The sequence below is a fragment of the Cebus imitator genome, unplaced genomic scaffold (genome assembly GCF_001604975.1).
Source record: "Cebus imitator isolate Cc_AM_T3 unplaced genomic scaffold, Cebus_imitator-1.0 Scaffold487, whole genome shotgun sequence".
Classification (NCBI taxonomy): Eukaryota; Metazoa; Chordata; class Mammalia; order Primates; family Cebidae; genus Cebus; species Cebus imitator.
Window position 1 is genome coordinate 199,295 of NW_016107802.1, and position 22,477 is coordinate 221,771.

The following is a 22,477-nucleotide window of genomic DNA, read 5'->3' on the forward strand; positions in this document are numbered from 1 at the left end:
GGGGCGAGGGGAGGGCCAGTGGAGGGCCAGGGGAGGACGAGAGTGCCGTGTGCTGGTTTGTGTTTTGTGGGATCAGTCAGCTCCACAGGCTGCTGCACTGCCGCGCCCCTCTGACCTCTTCTGGCCCCTGACCCCGTCTCCCTGCTCCCCCGTCTGTACCCACAGAAGTGCAGTATCGTCCAACCTTCCCAGACACGAGGCGGCTCACGTTCCTCCCTGTGTGCAGCGTCTCCGTCCTCCCTCCCCTCGGCCAGAGGCAAAGTTCATGCACTCGCCGCTCCAGTCCTCTCCCTGTTGACCCCATGCCTGAGAACGTTCAGGCTCCCCTCCTGCACGCCAGACCCCGCCAGGGCGGACAGGAGCCGCAGCGCCCGCCCCCCTGCCACCCCTCCTACCTCCTCACCCCATTAAACCAATGGCTTCTTGAAGTCCTGGCTTCTCTCAGCTCCTCTTCCTTTGGCCCCGCTGCCTTCAAACTCTGAGCTTGGGACAGGGAAGGGACGAGGGAGGGTCCTGGGGAGCCAGCTCCCATTCTCTCTCGGGGGGAAGTGTGTGGGAGGCCTTGGCAGCAGCAAAGGAGAGCTTGAGAGTCATTCGATGGAGCGCTGTCCCCGGGGCCTGGTCCCGCCAAGAGACATAACTCGGGAACTGTTTCAGAGGGATGTCGTGGCTGAAGGGAGAGGGAGCTTTCAATTACCCCTTGAAACATCCCCAACTCCTCCACGGCTTGCGAGGGCCTGGGGACCACAGGTCCGCGTGGATTTCTCACTGAGCCGCAGTGAGCGCCCTGTGCTGAGCTGGGTGTCGCAGGGACACTGATGTCCACGCCAGGCCTCTGCACACCCCGAGTCAACGACCTCAGTGGATGAACAAAGCCAGAACTTAAAAAGAAGCAAACCCCGCCGGGGAGCATATAGATGAACTGCAAAGTGATAGCAATTAGTATAAAAATATAAATCTGAGGAGTGCAGACATGAGAACCTTCAATACGAGCAAAATTCCACTCGAAATGAACATCGGCAGGAGCTCTGACGGCCTCCGGGCCGCAAAGCCCAGGGCCAGCTTCCCAAAAGAGGGGCTGTGGTCCCTCTCACTTCTGTGCGGTGTAAATAAAACGAACTTCTGCACTTCTGTAGAGCAGGCATCTCCCTATGTTGCCCAGGCTGGTTTCAAACTCCTGGGCTCACCTCAGCCCCCCAAAGTGCTTGGATTACAGGAGTGAGCCAGGCACCCAGCTGAATAAATAATTTAATACTGTGTGTGGAACTTTCTCGAGTATAATAATTTGTTTTTCTGAAACACAATTTTTAATTACTCTGCAAGGCAGATATGCACGAATAAGTTATTTATCTAGTGAGTAAGCCCAGTTATTAGCCAGCGTCTCTGTCTCTAAGTGACTTGCTGTCTGCTAATGATTACGTCCGTCCCGTATTGTTTGAGTCTGAAGAAGACTGCTTAGGTTTTTCAGCTAGACATCACTGCCTTTTGCAGAGGAAATTACTGATGAATATGGCAACGCACAAAGGTCTCAGATATTCTCTGTACGTGTAGGCGCTATCTGATTGTTTCAGGGCTACATCCAAGAACCCCATCTGATCCTCTGCCCCACAACTGTAATACATGGACACATTAGAAACTGTCTAGGAAAGAACAGCCAGAGGGGAAAAGCTAATAGAACTGAATTCAATTAACATATTCTGGGTAATAAATATTTTTTCAAATTAAAAAATAAAAAGATTAATTTATCTCATAAAAGTTAGAGGACTTCCCAACAGAATCCTTTATGAGGAAGGTGACTCTGTTTGCCCTGAAGACTTCCCTCTAAAGCAGATTTAAATTTAAAAATAATGGTAGGCTGGGCACAGTGGCTCACACCTGTAATTCCAGCACTTTGGAAGACCAAGGCAGGTGGATCACTTGAGGCCAGGAGTTCAAGGCCAGCCTGGCCAACATGGCAAAACCCATCTCTACTAAAAATACAAAAATTAGTGGGGCATGCTGGTGTGCACCTGTAATCCCAGCTACTCAGGAGGCTGAGGCACAAGAATCTCCTGAACCTGGGAGGTGGAGGTTGCAGTGAGCAGAGATTGTGCCACTGCACTCCAGCCTGGGCAACAGAGCAAGACTCTGCCTTTAAAGAAATTAATTAATTAACTAAAGTAAAGTAAAAGTAAAATAATGGTGATAGTAACGTTTCCCTTTGTAAGTAGAGATACTAGGATAATTGATATCAAAGAGGATGGTGATTTTTTTCCTTGTCAAGAATCAGTCAGATTCTTGGGGCCAACAAAACACTAAAGCAGCCAGTCATGGTGGCCCACACCCATAATCCCAGCAAGAGTGGGGGTTGAGACAGGAGCATCACTTGAGTCCAGCGTGGGGAACATAGTGGGACCCCATCTCCATTTATATTTTTTAAAACCATTTTTAAAATAGTTTTTAAAAATAAAAACAAAAACAATAGTTTTTTAAACTATTTTATTTTTTAAAACTATTTTTAAAATAGTTTTTAAAAATAAAAGCATAAAGCACCAAGTCATCACAGACAGGAAAGGAATTTACACCATGGAAGAGAGAAAAACATGTAATAAAATAAAGGCATAGTAGTTTCATTAAAAAATAGGCTGGGCACAGTGGCTCATAGCTGTAATCCTACCAGTTTGGGTGGCTGAGGCAGGTGGATCACTTGAGGCCAGGAGTTGGAGACCAGCCTAGCCAACATGGTGAAACCATGTCTCTTCTAAAAATACAAAAAATTGTCAGGCATGGTGGCACTCACTTGTAATCCCAGCTACTTGGGAGGCTGAAGCAGGAGAATTGCTTGAGCCTGGGAGACAGAGGCTGCAGTGAGCCTAGATTGTGCCACTGCACTCCAGCCTGAGTGACAGAGTGAAACTCCGTCTCCAAAAATAAAAATAACATAAAATTTGGAAGTGCTTTTTTGGGGCAACAAAAATGAGTTTGTGTAAGTGAAAATTCTCAACACAATCCCAGTCAGATTACTTATTTTGGTTTAAATGCCCTTAAAAGTTAGTTTAAGGTCTCTGATACAAATAAAATAGGGATCAGTAGGCAAGTTAATCTCCAAGGAGACAAGACACATGAATGGATGATATTAGTCTGTTCTCACAGTGCTAATAAAGACATACCTGAGGCTGGGTAATTTATAAAGTAAAGACATTTAATTGACACAGTTCCGCATGGCTGAGGATCCCTCACAATCATGGCAGAAGGTGAATGAGGAGGAAAGGCACATCTTACATGGTGGCAGGCAAGAGAGCTTGTGTGGGGAATCTCACATACATAAAACCATCAGATCTCTGAGACTTATTCACTACCACGAGAACAGCATGGGAGAATCCGCCCCCATAACTCAATCATCTCCACCTGGCCCCTCCCTTGACAAGTAGGGATTATTAGAATTCAAGGTGAGATTTGGGTGGGGACACAAACCATACCACGGTCTCTAGATATTCTAGCTAACAAGGAATGCTGAAAGCAAATATCAACCGCAAACAAAGGTACCTGCTTCATGACAGTTCAACAATTTTGAAAGCTGTAACCAGATAGTCAGGGAAAGCTGAGAAATACCCAGCATTCAATCAGACATTTTATACAATTTCAAGAAATGTGAAATATGCAAGTTCAAGAGTAGTTAATATTAAACTAAAAAGAGATGTACATATGTCAAGAGCCTAAGGAATATAAAATCTAATCAAATGATGTAGCTATCTACCTTCATAAGAATTACAGATGTAATCTGACTTGAAAATTAGATAATAACATGACTCACATCTGAGTGGGCTAAGAATGAAGGGAACACTTCATTCTTTAGTTAACGAAGTTCTTGTGATAGACGACTGCTAGGGCTCCATTAGAGTTGCCAAGAGCAGTCAGAGCCTGATCAATATCATTAAAAAGCCTCAGCAAGCTAAGAAAGCAAGAGACAAAACATTAATCTGTGTAAGATAACCCAAAAGCTACGGGGTGACGTATTGTTTTCCTCAAGGGAAAGCATATTCGACATTCTCTCTCCTTCCCACATCAGCCATCATTCACCAGTGTGAACTGCAAGTCATCAGCTTGAATCTCCCCCACTGTCACTGTTTTGTCACCTACCAACACCTGGGTCAGGCCACCGTATTTCACTTTTTAATTTTTTTTTTTTTTAGACGGGGTCTTGCTGTGTCGTGCAGGCTAGAGTGCGGTAGTGTGATCACAGCTCAATGCAGCCCCGTCCTTCCCAGGCTCAAGAGATTCTCCCACCTTAGCCTCCTGAGCAGCTGGGATTTCAGGCGTCTGCCAGCGCACCCGGCTAATTTTTGTATTTGTTGTACAGACTAGGTCTTGCCACGTTCCCCAGGCTGGTCTTGAGCTCAGGTGATCTTCCCCCCTTGGCCTCCCATAGCACCTCATTTCTTGGTCATTTTAGCTCTTGGCTCATCAGTCTTGCTCACAGGGCTCCTGTCTTAATTTGTGGTGATTTCAGCACACGTGTAGATGACCCCTCCTACACCCTGGCCCCTCAGTTCCTTAAACATTTCCACTCCCGTGACCCTGACCCGCATCATGCCCGCCACTCACTCCCATGACTTTGTCATTACAAGTCACAGACTTTCCGACCGCCATGGCCTGTCTTTCCAGCTTCCCCTTCCTAGGACAGCAACTCCAGTCATCTCTCAGCCCCACTGATGCCAATAATCCACAGGTCCTGCCACCTTTTCACCATCCCTCCTGTCACTTCCCGACCTTTCCTCTCTCCTTGCCAGTCTAAACGCCAGGGTGGATTTTACAATCGCTTGCTGCACACACCTGAGATTCCCTTGTTCCACATTTGCCTTGCCTTATTCATTCAAACACGCCACTCTTCCTGCCCTTGAACCCTCAAGCTTAACACAGCTTAAAACCCCCACACACACTCACACACACCACACACACACACCACACCACACACCACACACACACTACACACTACACACATCACACACACACGCCACACCACACACATGCCCCACATACATGCCACACACACACACCACACACACGACATATACACATCACACACGCCACACCACACACATGCCCCACATACATGCCACACACACACACGACATATACACATCACACACACACATCACACACCACACCACAAACACACCCACCACACACCACACCAAACCACATACACACAAAAACACCACACACCACGCACACATACACACCTCACACACACACCATACACCACACACACATACCACACACCCACATATATCACAAATATACACACATCACATCATACGCATACACCACACTACACACACACACACACCACACACACACGCACACACACACGGACTGATCTCGCCTTAGAATCCTCACTGGACTCCTTAGACGGGCTCTTGAGACGGCCCAGCGTTCAGACCACGCTCCCTTCACCACCTCTGCTCCTGCTATCCTAGACGTTCACTCATCTTCTTCTCCCCTCAGACCTCTAGGGTGTCCTTCCCCTTCCAACCTCGGCTGGTGATTTTATTCCCTTTACGTTAAGAAAACATTTCAGAAGCACCATTTGACAGAAATCCTACCACCGTGTCTTCGCCCCGAGAGCGCCTGTACTCACACACTCTGCCTTCCTGCCTGTGGAGTTAGATGAGCTGTCCGTGCTTCTGTGAAGGGACAACCTCTGTGTCACACTCGAAGTTCCTTCCCCTCTCATCCACCTAAGACATGGATCCAACAACCTTTCTGTCTTCCTCCCACATCACCGACGCCACCTCCTCCGCTGCGTCATTCACACTAGCAAGCAAACCCATTTTTCTTTCTCCAATGCTAAAAGCAACGCTTTTTAAAAAATAAAAATGGAGACAGGGTCCCACTGTGTGGCGCAGGCTGGTCTCAAACTCCCGGGATCAAGCGATCCTCCTGCCTCCACCTCCCAAAGTGCTGTGATGACAGGTGTGAGCCACCGCAGCTGGCCGACAGCCCTGGACCCGTCACCTCTCCCGGACAGCAGCACGTGACTCTGCTTCCTCGTACAGCAGCGCCCTGACGATGTCCACTGAACCCGCTCTTCAAGGTCAGCTCTAAATCCAGCGGCCAAGCCTCAGCCCTCACTCACAGGACTTAGGACCATCCTTTAAGGCAGGGGACCAGGCCCACGCCATCCTCCTGAGCAGGCTTTTCTCCAACGTGCCTTTCAGGACACTGCGCTGGTTTCCTTCTCCCTTGGTGGCCCCTCCTAAATCTCCATTGCTGGTTCTGTTGCTGGAAAGGGATCCCCATCCAGACCCCACTAGAGGGTTCTTGGATCTCATGCAAAAAAGAATTCAGGGCAAGTCCACGGGGCAAAGTGAAAGCATGTTTGTTAAGAAAGCAAAGTGCTGAAGGAGCAGCTCCTCCGTAGACAGTAGGAACACGTCCACCCTGGGTACAATGCTTGTTTATGTATAGGATTTAAAAAATCACGGAATTGCCTGAACCCAGGAGGCGGAGGTTGCGGTGAGCCGAGATCGCCCCATTGCACTCCAGCCTGGGTAACAAGAGCGAAACTCCGACTCAAAAAAAAAAAAAAAAAAAAAAAAAAAAAAAAAAAAAAAAAAAAAAAAAAAAAAAAAAAAAAAAAAAAAAAAAAAAATCTGATAAAAAAAAAAAAAAAAAAAAAAATCAGGGAAAACGTCCTCTGCTACAAGGGTTTGTGATAAAGGATTAATTTTCTTAATTACTATTTTTTGCAAGAATCAATATTATTATATTTAAAGCCAACTTACAAATGCTTCTGTTCTCAAGGTATCGGGATATCAGGACCCTCCCAAGTCGGGGTCTGTTTAGTAAATGTTATCCATCTGTTCCCTTAGCCATAAACATCTAGAGGCCGGGAATACCCAACTTTCTGGGAGCGCAGCCCAGCAAGTGCCAGCGCCGTTTTCCTAGTGCTCACTCAAGACGCAGTTGCTCGGGTTCGAACACCTCTGACAGTTCCTCTTGCCAGGAATGTTTTTCCCTCAAATATCTGCAGTCTCCCTTGTCGCTCCCTTGAAGTCCTCGTCAAAGCCTTCTGTCTCTGGAAACCACAACGCCCACTCATTTGAAGCTGCAATCTGTTCCCCCTTACCGTCCTCTTCGTTTTCCCAAGAGCACCTGCCATCTTTAACCTGTAGTATAACTGACTGACTTACCATGTTGACTGTCTTCCACCCTCCTCCACCTTCACTGCAACAGAAAGTCCATGAGGGTAGGGCTTGTTTCTGTTTTGTTCAGTGCTGCATGCCCCGTGCCTGGAACTGTGACGAGCACTCAATTAATCACTGTAAGTGAATCCATTAAATAAGGATGTGCTGGGGCTCCTGTGGGAAGGAAGCTGCGCCAACTTGGCATTTCAAATACAGCATTCATCATACTGAAGAGTGTTTGACCTGATGCAGCCATACCAGGCTGTGTCATTCCAATTTTCAAAAGTGTAAATGTTGTCAATAAATGTACACTTGTCACTTAAGTACAAATCTTAATCGCTTGTAGAAAGTTTTAGAACACCTAAGAGTACTTAATCACCATAGGTATAATTCAATTTATTAAATTTGTAAAGAATTATTTACAGGACTTAGGAAAGTTTGTCAACGTCCTCAACAGAAAGTAGAAGATATTAAATCTATAGGCAACCTAAAATATTTAAGAGCATTTAACTAAGACTGTAAAGGAGACCCAAAATTCATGTGTATTCCCTTTAAAAATGATTATACAAATTTTCTAGGTTTATAAATAATAAGATTCACAAGCTGAATGTAAAAGCTTAAGAAATACTTTGGTTCTTTAGTAGATTAAATTTTAAAAACAAAAGAAAATATATAGTCTTTTTCTCGATGTGTCAGTACTCATGTACACACACACACACACACACACACACACACCCCTAGAGCACCAAAAACTCAACTATTTAAGCATGTCACTAGTGCCCCCTAGTGGCTGAATGGAGAAACAACACATGTACATTGAAGAATAAATTTTATTTTATTTTACTTTATTTTTTTGAGACAGTCTTGCTTTGTTGCCCAGGGTGTAGTGCAGTGGTGCAATCATGACTGACTGCAGCCTCAACCTCCTGGGCTCATGTGATCCTCCCACCTCAGCCTCCCAAGTAGTTGGGACCAAAGGTGCATGCCTCGCCTGGCTGATATATATACACGTGTGTGTGTGTGTGTGTGTGTGTGTGTGTGTGTGTGTGTGTGTATAAGCACAGATGATCTCACTATGTTGCCCACGCTGTCCTCGAATTCCTGGGCTCAAGTGATACTCTTGCCTTGGGCTCCCAAAATGCTGAGGTTACAAGCGTGAGCCACTCGCCCCGCCAATAAATGTTAAATACTTAGTAAAAGCCTAATAAAAATGTAAGACACTATGTATGACATACAAATTAAATTTTTTTCATCAATGAGTTCTCGCTACAAATTTTCAATGCAGTGATAGATTTCATGGTGTGTCTCCACTGTCCATAAACCCTGGGATGGAACAGACCAGGGCTCTGGGAGCTCAGGGAGGACACAAGGAAGAAGATCCTGGAAGGCTCCATGAAGCAGGTGCACCCAAACTGGGCTCCAAAGTAGGAATCACGTCTGCAGGAAATTAAAATGTTGGACCCATGTTGGCCAGGCAGCAAGCCCTTTGGCTCGGTAACAGTTTTCTTCACACTTCAATAAAGAGCCAGCTATAGACACCATCGGTCTATATTGGATATAATGAAGAAACACTAATGTTGAGCAAATCATTCCTTTCGTTTGGACAAAGTAATCTTTCCTCCAAGTGTTTGATCACAGCAAGTCAGAGACATGAAAAGGAGAGTCATGGTCCTTTCCCTGTTGCCACACCAGGAATCCCGGCACAGCTTGATTAACAGGCCCTGTCTCCAAACAGAACCCCGGAACGCAGTTTTGTGTGAGCAGAAGCTGAGCCCTTGGAGTGATGTTTGGAAGTGGAGTCCAAAGGGGACACAACCAGACACTTAGAGACCTGGGGACTGAACAAAATTCAGTGAGAGCTGTCTGCGCTGGGGGAAAACACCCTTCTGGTACTGAAGAGGGGCTAAATGTCATCTCCACCAAACGGTGGTCACTGGCCTCCATGGTGAGAATGGTTTCAACTGAAAGCAGGCAAAAGGGTACATTGTTTGAGTGCCACCCTTAAAGGCCACATCTCAGGGGAGGGACTTTAGTATGTAAGAGAACCTCCCAAGGAACCGTCAAAAATGGAGGGTTATACTTTTCACTCAATGTTGCTGAGAACCTGTAAACACTCTAAAAAATAGTTCTTACACACACACACACACACACACACACACACACACACACAGAGGGTCAGTTTTTGAGTCCAAGTGCACAAGCAAAAAGGTAGTAGCCTTGTAGTTTGAGGAGTTTCAAAACAGACACACAACTTCATACCCCCAGCCAAGGCTCCCGTGCCTCCTACCTTCCGACGTCCACCTGAGCCAAAAGCCTGTGCCCAGTTGAAGTGAAGAGTCAGTACAGCTGGGGGGCGAGGGCTGACAGGTTAAACAGCACAGACGGACGAGGCTCGTGAGGACTGTCTACCATCCGTCCAAGAGCAACAGCTGAGCCCGACCCAGCGCCTCTGCAGCATCTACGTCGCCTTCATTCCAAGAATCAGTGAAAGTAAACATTGCGGTTACTTAAAATCTCACCAGTGGTTTTAATGCATTTATAGCTTTGTCCAGAGTAAATTATTTTCTCAAATGGAACTATTCAGTACCAAAAATTAATTCCATTGAGTGTTTTTGTAAATCGCAAATCCTTAGGACACAGCCTCTCCAGCTTAGCAAGTCCATAGAGAAGCTCAACAATCTGCATTTTTAGGAAACTTCTGCAGTGACTCTGGCACAGTTAGGCCGGTAATACTTTGAGAACAGCACTTCCAGGACAGGGAAGTGGAAGAGATGGCTTTCACCTCTGACCTGTGGGACACCCAAATTCAAGTTTTAGAAAGACTGTAGTTTGTTTACATAACAAGCAAACTGAGCCCTTTGGGTACATATTTAAAAGAAGAAAAAGAATCATACTGAAAATATTTATGATTCAATCAGTATAAAAATATAGATGTAGGGGAAAAAACATTTGTAATCAACATGTGCTGTTTCATACTTCAGGTACCAGAAAGAAAAAGGATAAACTTCAGGGTTTCATAGTCTCTTGGTTAAACAAAAAACCCCACCTAGAAGTGACCCAGCAGTTCAAAGGACTCGAAGCTTCCGAAGGCTCCCGGGGAGCAGAGCTGACTAGTACCAGTAGACCTGGAAATAATGCATTCCTGGTTGGTACTGACCCACTTAATTTCATGTGGAACCTAGAGTCTTGCCTGATTTGATTTCATTTTTCTTCTCATCAGGGGAATTACCCACTAAGCATATAACAGCTTGTAAAGAAAACATGCCGTTTTAGCTTGACGTTCATTTGCACCTGTCACACATGCATCAGAAACTCTGCCCCGCTTCCTCATAATCCCTCTCCAGGGCCGCCAGGTCTTCCCTGGCCTCCAAGAATTCCGCTTCTTCCATGCCTTCTCTGATGTACCAGTGCAAAAATGCCCTCTTGGCGTACATGAGGTCAAACTTGTGGTCCAGGCGGGCCCAGGCCTCCACGATCGCCGTGGTGTTGCTCAGCATGCAGAGGGCCTGGTGGGCTTTGGCCAGGTCCCCACCTGGCATCACCGTGGGCGGCCGATTGTTGAAGCCCACCTTGAAACCCGTTGGACACCAATCTACAAACTGAACAGAGTGCCTCGCCTTCATGGTTGCGATTGCTGCATTCGCTTCCCTAGGGACCACATCCCCTCTGTAGAGTAGGCAGCAGGCCATGTACTTCCCAAGCCGAGGATCACACTTGACCAGCTGGTTGGAGGACTCAAAGCAAGCAGTGGTGATGTCTGACACGGAGAACCGCTCATGGTAGGCTTTGTCAGCAGAGACAATGGGGGCAAAGGTGGTGATGGGGAAATGTATTCTCGGGTAAGGTACTAGGTTGGTCTGGAATTCAATTAGGTCCACATTCAAGGGCCCTTCAAACCGGAGGGGGGCAGTGATGGAAGATACTGCCTGAACCATCAGTCTATTGATGCTGGCGTAAGAGGGGCGTTCAACACCGAGTTTGTGATGGCATATATCATAGACGGCCTCATTGTCCACCATAAAGGTACAGTCCGCGTGCTCTGTGGTGGAGTGGATGGTGAGGACAGAGTTATAAGGCTCCACCACGGCAGTGGAGACCCTGGGGGCTGGGTAGACCGAGAACTCCAATTTCGTCTTTTTGCTATATTCTCCCGTGAGCCGCTCCATTAAAAGAGATGTAAACCCCGAACCAGTGCCCCCTCCAAAGCTTCGGAAAATCAAAAATCCCTGAAGTTCACCACACTGTTCTGCCTGAAGAAAGTAAACAGGATGTGAGAATTCGGCTGAACAAATCCAGAAGCGGTGAACTGGATGGTGGTGACAGGACCCAGGAGGTTTCCCCAAAACACAGACTTCCAGAAAGGACTCCTTTGCCATTATTAACTCCACAACAAACACAGCTGTTTCGAAATACTCTCAGGGGTACTTCTGGAGTAGGCAAAGCCCTTCAGAGCTTTGCTACAAGCAGAGCACAAATAGCCACCTGTCTTTCACTGTCCCCTGCGTGTCTATCTGTATGTGATCGCAAGCAAGGCCTTTATCCATAACAAAGAAAATGACAAAACACTGGAGCGAAATAACATTCCCCCCACTTCTATGCTCCATCTGGCATGCTGGCGTAAAAGGCGTTGTAGGAGCAAACAAATATGCCAAACACCAAAACCCTTATTCAGCAAAGGGTCTCCAGACTCAGGCCCTTAAAGAGGAGTTACAGCCACGCAACTCCAGGTAGGGTGTTCCTCTTGCTAACTTCATAAGCAGCAGTTACTCTTGGAAAATGACAGGTTACTCTTGGAAAGTGACAGGTTTTAGAGTGTGTGAGAGTGTGTCTCTCATTACAAGATAAACCCTGTGTTAGGAGAAGCAAGGATGATCAGGTGATCAGAGGACCCCGAGTAAGAGTAAAGGTTTCTGTCCCCTTCCTACTAACAAGGGGTAATCAAAGCCAAGATGAGGGCCCCTCCCCAGTTCCGAGCACCCAGGCCAATGCCCAGGGAGAGAGGGTTGGTGGCAATGGTGACAGCAGATAATGCTGGTCAATTCTGCCACAGGACCCCACATGCCCCAGGCACAGCCCCCTTGGAGGAGAAGGGGAGCCACTTGCCAGCTTCCGGGTCCTCTCCAGCACAAGGTTGATGACCTCCGACCCCACAGAGTAACGACCCCGCGCGTAGTTGCTGGCAGCATCCTCCTTTCCGCTCAGGAGCTGCTCTGGGTGGAAGAGTGAACGGCGCTCTCCTGTCCGGATCCCATCTGCAGAGGGCCAAAGGAGGTCAGGGCAGTCAGTGCAATTCAGCCGTCCACCTTCTGCTAGTCCTCCTGGGCCCTCCCTGGACCTGATGACCCCCGTGCTTTCTCTCAATGCTGTGGTCCAGGAATGGAATTCAGATGGTGCTGAATTAGCCTGTCTTAGTCCAGGAAAGGGCGGAATTCTTTACATATACATGGAAAGTATGTTTTTCCACCATGCACCCCTGATTAGTTTCCCAGGTCTGCCATAACCAATGACAGCAAACGTTGTGGCTTAAGAGGAATTTATTTCCTAACAGCTCCGGAGGCCAGAAGTGTACACTGCTGGAGGCCCCGGGGAGCCCAGTCCAAATGCCTCCCCTGGCTCCTGGTGACTCACAATTCTTAGCTCTCCTTGGCTCCTAGCTGCCCCCTTCCCATCTCTGCCTCTGGCACATGAGCTTTTCCCCTGTATGTGTGTCTGTGCTCTCCTGATAAGGACACAATTCTTCAACATTCGTCCTCCCTAATCCAGGAGGACTCATTTTAACCAATCACATCGACAAAGACCCTGTCTCCAAATAAAGTCACATTCTGGGGTTCCAGGTGGATATGAATTTGGGGGGACACTCTTCAATTCACTGCCCACCCTACAACACATTGGCATTTTGAGACAAGTATTTTTATCTACAAATAGCCAACTGCGTGCTGGAAAATCACATAGAAAGGCATATCCAGGGTGCGGTGGCTCATGCCTACAATCCCAGCACTTTGGGAGGCTGAGGCAGGTGGATCACCTGAGGTCAGGAGTTTGAGACCAGCCTGGCCAGCATGGTGAAACTCTGCCGCTACTAAAAATACAGGAAATTAGCCAGGCATGGTGGTGGGCACCTGTAATCCCAGCTACTCGGGAGGCTGAGGCAGAAGAATGACTTGAACCTGGGAGGCAGAGGTTACAGTGAGAGGAGATCACCCCATTGCACTCCAGCCTGGGCAATAAGAGTGAAACTCCTTCTCAAAAAAAGGAAAATAAAATAAAATAAGTTTTTAAAAAGAAAGGCATATCCATCTTTTAAATCCACTTCAAAAGAGGATTTAACAGGGAAGGCATGGCGAACTCAAATGCCCACACGACCCAAATGCCATGGGCATAAATGCATGACGCAGGGAAATTGGCATTAAGATGTTGGCAGTATCCAGTACAACTGAGGGCAACCCTTGCCAGGTCTCATTGCCTTCTAAAACCCTGGGCAGCATGCCCTACTCTGCACCTTAGAATTACTCAAATAGCATTATTCCTGATGATTAAGCAGCAGTGTTTCAGGGCTAAGCAGGCTTTGGGACCGCTGCCCTGGTTACCGCGGGATACTGCATTGCTTAGTAGTTAAATGCATGTTTCAAGAATCAGTTTCCTGGGTTCCTATCTTGCCTTCCTCACTAAGCTAGAGAGAAGTTACTTAGTCAGTGATTTTAGCTCATAAATAAGGATTATAACAAGACCTACCCCAGTGAGCTGTTATGAGAACATAAGGCACAACGCATGGCCCATATAACAACAACAATTATAAGGAAGAATGACGGAACTGGCTTCATGACATGCATTTATGCAGATTTACCTCATTATACACCACAGCCTTGGCACCAGATAGCCAAGCCAGTCCTAGAAGCTCACAGCCTAAGGAGAGACGCATTGTGTTTCTATTTAATCAGAGCAAGGTCGTTCTTTCAATTCACCGCACCTTCCTGTGCATGAATTTCTAAATTCCAATTTTGCAACCTCTCAAATAATATTTATTAAATTTGAGTTTAAATAACGTTTAACTAGCTTACATACAAACCTCCCCCAGAGCTAAGATGTTTAAAAGATACATTTATAAACAAGCTATAAGTGAACGTGTATTTCTGTGTGGACTATTTCCTTCTCATCTGAAGCTATAAGGCTAAATTCCGACTGGGGAAGTAATTTACAGAAGCTTCCTTCTTCATGACAAAGTTGAATCAGGATCTTGAGGGTCAATATGTTCATATGTTTTTTTCCATAAAATCCATTCTCTCAGAGGTTAGTGGTTGCACCTGCCATTCCTAAGTAACCAGCCTTCCATTCTAATTTCCCAGGCACAGGTTTCCCAGGGGCTTCAGTACCCAGCATGGTGCCCTTAATCAATATCCTCAGAGACTTCAATAGTTTTGAACAATTATATGACAGCTCCTTAGCTTCCTTAACTACAGTGTCATTCAGCTGCCCTCCACTTCCATCATCACTCAGAACTCTCCCGCTTCCAAAATCTTAAACTCGCAAATTCCTTTCTCTGACCACAACTTCCTTACTTTGTCCTAACTTCACCCTTGAGCCTGCCCCGGACCAGCTTCCCAGCCTCATACCCCGATTTGTGCTCCTGCTCACCTATGTCTGGCCACGGTGAACTCCTGGTTACACTTGCGGCATTCCTTCGTGGCTCTGAATTTGCAAATGCTGACCCTTCATGAGAGGGTGTGTGAGGCTGTGTGTGGTGGCCCATGCCTGGAATCCCAGCACTTTGGGAGCCCAAGGTAAGAGGATCATTTGAAGTCAGAAATTTGAAACTAGCTTGGGCAATATAGTGAGACCCTATCTCTACAAAAAACAAAAAATTGGCCAGACACAGTGGCTCACGTCTATAATCCCAGCACTTTGGGAGGCTGAGACAGGTGGATTACTGGAGGTCAGGAGTTCAAGACCAATCTAGCCAATACAGTGAAACCCCATATCTACTAAAAATACAAAATTAGCTGGGCCTGTCGTGTGCCTGTAATCCCAGCTACTCAGGAGGCTGAGGCAGGAGAATCTCTTGAACCTGGGAGGCAGAGGTTGCAGTGAGCCGAGATCACGCCACTGCACTCCAGCCTGGGTGACAGAGCAAGACCTCATCTCTCTCTCTAAAAAACAAGCAAGCAAACATATTTCATGACTCCCTGGTTATTCATTCCTTCTGCCTTGCAGAGCAAGCTTGTCTAACCCACAGTGCACAGGCCGCATGCAGCCCAGGACAGCTCTGAACGCAGCCCCACACAAATTCGTAAATGTTCTTAAAACATTGAGATTGTTTTGCAATTTTTTTTTTTAGTTCATCAGCTATGTTAGTGTGAGTATATTTTATGTGTGCCCCAAAACAATTCTTCTTCTTCCAATGTAGCCCAAGGAAGGCCAAATTATTGGACATTCCTTTTGTAGAAAGTTCCATTAAGTTATATCATATATAAAAAAATTAATTTTTTAGGTTAAAAAATAGTCATACACTGGCAATTTTATATGACTCCACTTAAACAGTGTTGTTGTAACTATTTATATTTTCTTCTTCACTAGATTAGGCTACTTTTCTGTTAAAAGGCAATAGATTTAATAAGAAGGCAAACCTGGGACCAAACCCAGCTCTACTCTAATAGCTCAGTGATCTTAAGAAGTTCCTTGACCTCCCCAAGATTTCTGAAATTCCTCATCTATAAATTGAGGATAATAGTGTCTCCTGACAGAGTGCTGAAAGAATTAGAGGAACATACCTGGGCAGGTCCTCAACTGGTAAAGAACAGCTGCTGTGGGCTAAATGGCTGTGTCCCCCCAAAATTCATGTGTTGAATCCCTAATCCCCAATGCGATGGTATCTGGAGGTGAGTCTTTGTGGGTAACTAGGTCATAAAGGTAACGACTTCATTATGGAATTAGGGCCCTTATAAGAAGAGACACAGGCTATTTCTCTGCCATATGGGGATACAGTGAAAAGGCGGCCATCTGCAAGCCGGGAAGACAGACTTCACCAGAAGCCAAACACCAGGCACCCTGGTCTCAGATTTTCAGCCTCCAGAACTGTGAGAAATCAACAACTGTGGTCTAAGCCACTGGGTCTGTGGTGTTCTGATACAGCCGTCCCAGCTGACCAAGACGGGCAACAGCATCTTCACATCAAAGGCAAAAATCAGCAGTTATTCATCTTAGTACTCCCGTCACCCAGCTGAAGTGTTTATGGGGTTGTATTCAATTCCCTCTTATCATGACCTTGAATTCATCAGCCTCTCCTTTTCTCCACCCCTCCCACTACCTCTCAGCCAACAGCCAGCCCCCAGGGGCCATCGATGGAAATGAGTGACTTTCAAAGTGATGCCCCAGCTCCCACTTGAGCCTTCCTAGCTAGTACCACATGGAGCAGAGGGGAGCTGTTGCCTCTGAGCCCCACCCAAATTGTAGATTCAAACCAGTAATTATTATTGCCTTACACCACTACATGTAGGGCCGGGCACAGTGGCTCATGCCTGTAATCCCAGCACTTCAGGACGCTGAGGCGGGTGGATCAACTGAGGTCAGGAGTTCAAAACCAGCCTGGCCAACATGGTGAAACCCTGTCTCTACTAAAAATACAAAAAAAAAAATTAGCTGGGCGTGGTGACAGGTGCCTGTAATCACAGCTACTGGGGAGGCTGAGGCAGGAGAATCCCTTGTACCCAGGAGGTGGAACTTGCAGTGAGCCAAGACTGCATCACTGCACTCCAGCCTGGGCAACAAGAGTGAAACTCCATCTCAAAAAGTAAAAAATAAAAAAAACCACTAAGTGTAGGCGAAGTTTATTACACACGAACAAAGGATGTACAATAGGAAACGCAAATCTACCCCAATCTCTAGCTTTTCTCTTAAGTCAGTAAGAGCCCCTCTCTCCTGTATTTTTCTAGCTCCATTTTAAGAGTTTTGGCATGACATATTATGAAGTATATCATTAGTAATCTTAAAATTGTACTGTTTTTCCCATAACTAGAGTATATATTTGCTTCTTGTTCTTTGGGATCCTTTTCAAATATTCAACTTTTTAAGTAGCTATCGAAAAACTTTCCGATTCTTTGCCAGTGCCTTCTAGCAAATGGCTCTTGAACCCAAGAAAAGACTTAGTGTTCCGTTACAATCCATATGTGGATCAATTAGCAGGTCTTAATTCATTTCATCACATAGGTAAAGAAGGCTAAACTAGGCCAAGCACAGTGGCTCACGCCTGTAATCCCAATACTTTTGGAGGCCAAGGCAGGTAGGTTGAGGTCAAGAATTCAAGAGCAGGCTGGCCAACATGATGAAACCCCATCTCTACTAAAAATACAAAAATTAGCCAGGCATGATGGTGCGTGCCTGTAGTCTCAGCTACTCGGAGGCTGAGGCAGGAGAATCGCTTGAACCCAGGAGGAGGAGGTTGCAGTGAGCCAAGATTGTGCCATTGCACTCCAGCCTGAGTGACTCCGTGTCAAAACTAATTAATTAATTAATTAAAATTAAAATTGATAAAGGCTAGTCTTCCCTTTAGGTGTGTTTGTCATGTTAATCACCCTAAATGGCCATTGAGTAAGCCTCTACATTTGGGAAAGGTCCATGTGATTTCATTCAGATGGACCGTATAATCTGATCATCCCATCCGCTTGATTTCTTTGAGTGTGGCTCCAGTTAAGTATACTAGAATGTGACGTTTATGGTACCTATAACAGTTGGCTCCAAGTCCACGAAGAGTGCCCTAGGCACATGCTTCCCAGCTCTTATCTCCCGGAAGAAGGTATCGAAAGATGCATTTGTGTGCTCCGTTTTCGCATTTTCCAGCTGATTCTGATGACTGTCAAGAACAACTCCGTCTGGCTGGATTCCATGTTCCAGGCAATAGAGCTCCCAGCAAGCATCCCCAATCTGGATGCCAGCTTGACCGATGTGGATGGAAAGGCACTCCCTCTGAAATAAGCCATGGGGAGTTGGAACTGAGCAGGCGTTTAGACAACAGGAGATCTGCTATTCAGCACTTCCGGTTACAAATGGCAGAAACCAAGCTCACTTAAGGACACAGAGAAATGTGTAATAAGGATTATCAAAAGTGTTTCATGGAAATGAGGAGCCAGAGTACAGCTAAGCTTCAGAGACAATTAAATAGGGATTTAAATTCCATTAAAATGTTTATTAACAATATAAATTAAGCACCTACTCTGCACTAAGCTTGGAATTAAGACATACACACACTTACAACGCAAATCAAAATATAACTGCTTTCACTTTATTCGTTTAATATAGGTGAGATGTATGTGTGTCTGTGTGTGTGTGTGTGTGTGTGTGTGTGTGTGTGTGTGTTTAGTTATACATATCAGCTGGACTTGCCTAGAAAGAAAATTAGCTAGTTTTTGGAAAGAAAGAAAACCAAAATCAATACAGAGCCTTGTCAGGTACTAAAACTCATTGCAGATAAATTTAAAATGTTGTCTTTACCATTCATGTGCACTCTGAATAAGGATGGATATACACACTAAACTTAAAACTAGTGGGAAATTTTATAAGGCAAATGCAATGTTTTTAACAGCTCCAAAATGTAAAAGCTTTATAATAAATATATAGAGATAAAAATTGATTTTTATATGTATCAACTTTCTAAAATAAACACTTGAGACATCCACTAGATGGGCAAATGACATAAACAAACAAATTACTAAAGAAAAGACTCTAAAATGCAAAGATGCAGGCTGATGGCATTCACAGCATCATAATTCATAAGCATGAAAACCAAAACCAATTTACTTAATCTAACCATTTGCAGATTGCTGGGCATTTAAAGGATGGTAGATCAATGCAATAGCATGTTATGCAGCCCTTAAATGTTCACCCAAAAAAAGATTTATGACATGGGAAACGCTTATGATAACGTATTAAATCAAAAGCATATAAGATACGTATTTGTATATAGAGGATAATGTCAAATATCTTCAAAAATCGGCATAAAAAATCTAAAAGAAAATGCATCAAGATACTAAATCTAGTTATATTTGGCTAGTGATTTTATTTTCTTGTCTAAACTTTACTATTTCTTCCACCTTCATCAGCGTTCACACTCCCCCATCCCACTTTTAAATCATCTTTTTTTAAAGGCTAACAACTATTCTGTTAATTTAAACAGACAATGATCTATTAAGAGAGGGAAAGAAAAAGCTAAATCCTAAAAAGCCTAAGGTGATAGCAATCGCTGATCTTAATATTGCTGTGGTTTGATTGACAGTGGCACTGGAACAGTCTTGCAGAGGGAGACCCTCTGGTCTTCTGCATCAGGACCCTTTGAGCTGTTTGAACAGATAAGCTGAGGGGAACCCCTTCCTTTGTTCATGTCTACACTGCCTCAAAGCCTGAGATTCTACTACTGAAATACCTCAGGCCTCCTGTCAATCCTGACCTGTGGTCTACACAGGGGTCCCCAATCCCCAGGCTTCTCAGCAGGAGGTGAGCGGCAGGTGAGTGAGCATCACTGGCTAAGCTCTGTCTCCCGTCAGACCAGCAGCCGCATTAGATTCCCATAGGAGCACTAAATCTATTGTGAACTGTGCATGCAAGGGATCTAGGTTGTGTGCTTCTTATGAGAATCTAAGTACTGTAATGCCTGATGATCTGAGGCGGAACAGTTTCACCCAGAAACCATCCCCCACCGCCGACTCCATGGAAAAGTTGTGTTCAACGAGATTGGTTCCTGGTGCTAAAAAGGTTGAGGACCACTGGTCCACAGAGACCACAAGTCAGAGGGAAGTAGGGAGAAGGCTCTGGCCAGCCACACCCCTGCAATCTGACTTGGACTCTGCTCATGTCCAATGGCATCAAACCTTTGTACTTTGTCTCGGTAATTCACAAGGCATAACACAGCCCTCTTTGCTTCATGACCAATTCAAGTTCACTAACTTAGTAGGGCTTCCATCTTGTTTCTTTTCTGAGCAACTAACAGTCTCTTCTGACAAAGGTATCAAACTTAATTAACTTAATTTAGAAAGCACTTTGCTTAGGACCAACTAATATTCCACCTCTTGGAACAGCACATTCTGTTCTAAGCAGACTTCAGATACCCTCAGTCGTATTCCTCTCAGCTGTCGGACTTAAAGTGCTGTAAATACATTAGCTGCTGTGATCTGATCAAAACTTGGCTCTCTAAATTTAAGTTAAAATTTTTTTTTAAAAGAGGGTGAAACATTGTTTCTACATCATTAAAACCTCTTACTTTTCTCTGCCTTCTCCCCTGGCTACCACCCAGTCCTGTGCTACGGTGACAAGGAAAATTCAGGTGTGCATGTGGTATTTGTTCACAATATTCACAGTAAAAATAATCACTAACATTGAAAAAAGATTGTCCCTCTTCACATGCTCTGTTCAAGCAACTCAGAAAGCAGAGTGATGCTGTTCTTTTTGAACTCAGCATGAATAGCCTGGACTAACAAGCATCCTCTGTCCAAGAGTATAGAAGACTATCTTCGCCTTATTCTTCTCTTAAGCCTCTCCCTTTTTTCCAAATTCTCTATTAAAATATTAGTCACACTATAAAATAGAAGATGATAAAATGCCCACTGAATGTCAGAACTCACAGGTCATAGTACATTATTAAATGCTGCTACAAGGATTATTTGAATTACTAGAACAGCATAACTCTTAATTAAACTGTTAATGTTGAGCTCTCTATAGACTGACACACAGTTGTAAGGAGTACTGCGTATCAATCTACAGGGATCTCAACATTAACAGTTGAGATCTTGTAGGAAGATCCCTTGTAACCCCTACCCATTTCCCCCAGTGGAAATATCTTGCAAGACTGTCATACAAAATCACACCCAGAACGCTGACATTGATAGTCAAGATACAGAATATGCTGTTATCACAAGTCTCTCTCATGTTGAAAGGCATAATTTTTAAAAGCAAAACAATTTAAACATTTGTAAAAGGTTGGACAGAGAGGCCAATGGGGTGAGAAATCAAAGATGAAGCAGTTTGAAATGTTGCTTCCATTGAAGAAATAAAAATTCAAAGATACTGAAAAACTAGAAGATATTCACGTAGTGCTCATGCAGTAGAAAAAACTGCTTTACTGTAGTAGCAAATTTCACTCACACTCTTTCCTTTTTCCATGCCAATGCTAAGTAAATTCTCAACCCAAAAGGGGATTTTTAAAAGACACATGTTCTTTTCAACATAAGTATAAGTTGGATGCAGATTTGGATAAGCTCTCAGTAGTTCATCTGTAGTTGTGTACAAACTTTATCCCAGAAGAAAATAAAGGGGAAGTGGATCTGAAAGGTAGTCCCCAAACAGAATTATTGTAAGTTATTCTAGTCATTGTGGTGCCAAAGAACTAAACTCACGGAAGGAAAAGAAGATGTCTGTGCACTTTACCCTGCCAGGCATTTATGAGGCTAACAATGGTTACCTAAGACTGAAGTCCTCAGAAACTCTTAACAGCATAACGAAGGGTGAAGCAATTATTAAAGAAAAATCAGCCCTCTGGGCCTAAAACAAAGGTGAAACTAAGAGAAGGAGAGATTTCTGCTTCAGTGCTTCAATTAGTGGCAGTGAAATACTACGAATCAACTGAGCTTTACCTTGAAAGAAGCAGCACTGCAGAGGAACAGATGACAGCCTGTCCACATCTGACCCCAATGCATCTACACGGATGTTGAAAGAAGCAAATATTTCTGTACAAATTTCTTGTCTGGCATTGCAATTTTATCAAGAATTGTTTGCTGTGAGAAAAGGCCCAAATATGATCAGTAAAATTTCCTAGAGCAATGCACAGGCATGTAGCCACTTACCATGCTGATGAGAACGGGCCCCTCCTGCTCTGTAGTAATGACTGAGGAGCCTCCCAGCTGAGCTTTATCACAAGGCCCGGAAATAACTGCACCTGAGGGCTGGAGCGTTCTTCACTTAAAGCAGAACAGCTTCTTTTCAGTTTTTTAGTTATCTGGTCCCTGAGTAGCTGAGTTGGGCCTGAACAACCTGGGATAAAGTTTGTACACAACTACAGATGAACTACTGAGAGCTTATCCAAATCTGCATCCAACTTATACTTATGTTGAAAAGAACATGTGTCTTTTAAAAATCCCCTTTTGGGTTGAGAATTTACTTAGCATTGGCATGGAAAAAGGAAAGAGTGTGAGTGAAATTTGCTACTACAGTAAAGCAGTTTTTTCTACTGCATGAGCACTACGTGAATATCTTCTCAAACAAATTTAAACAATCCCTGAATACATGGAGCAAACCAAGACAGTGTCCTTTTTACTTCTATGTGCCCTATT

General features: G+C 44.8%; 1 protein-coding gene across 2 annotated transcripts; it reads right to left on the reverse strand.

Annotated features, from left to right (window-relative positions):
• Positions 1-8,960: 8,960 nt before the first annotated feature.
• TUBAL3 (tubulin alpha like 3) lies at positions 8,961-22,041 on the reverse strand. Of its 2 annotated transcripts, XM_037732998.1 has the most exons (5): positions 21,992-22,033; positions 21,782-21,844; positions 17,882-18,125; positions 12,273-12,421; positions 8,961-11,419 (listed from the first exon to the last, which is right to left on the reverse strand). In XM_037732998.1, the coding sequence occupies exons 1-5, from the start codon at positions 21,992-21,994 to the stop codon at positions 10,475-10,477; spliced, it is 1,404 nt and encodes a 467-aa protein (XP_037588926.1). In that variant the 5' UTR covers positions 21,995-22,033; the 3' UTR covers positions 8,961-10,474. The 2 variants fall into 2 exon arrangements, with proteins under 2 accessions (XP_037588926.1, XP_037588927.1); XM_037732999.1 differs by lacking the exon at positions 21,782-21,844 and having other exon boundaries at positions 21,992-22,041.
• Positions 22,042-22,477: the final 436 nt, after the last annotated feature.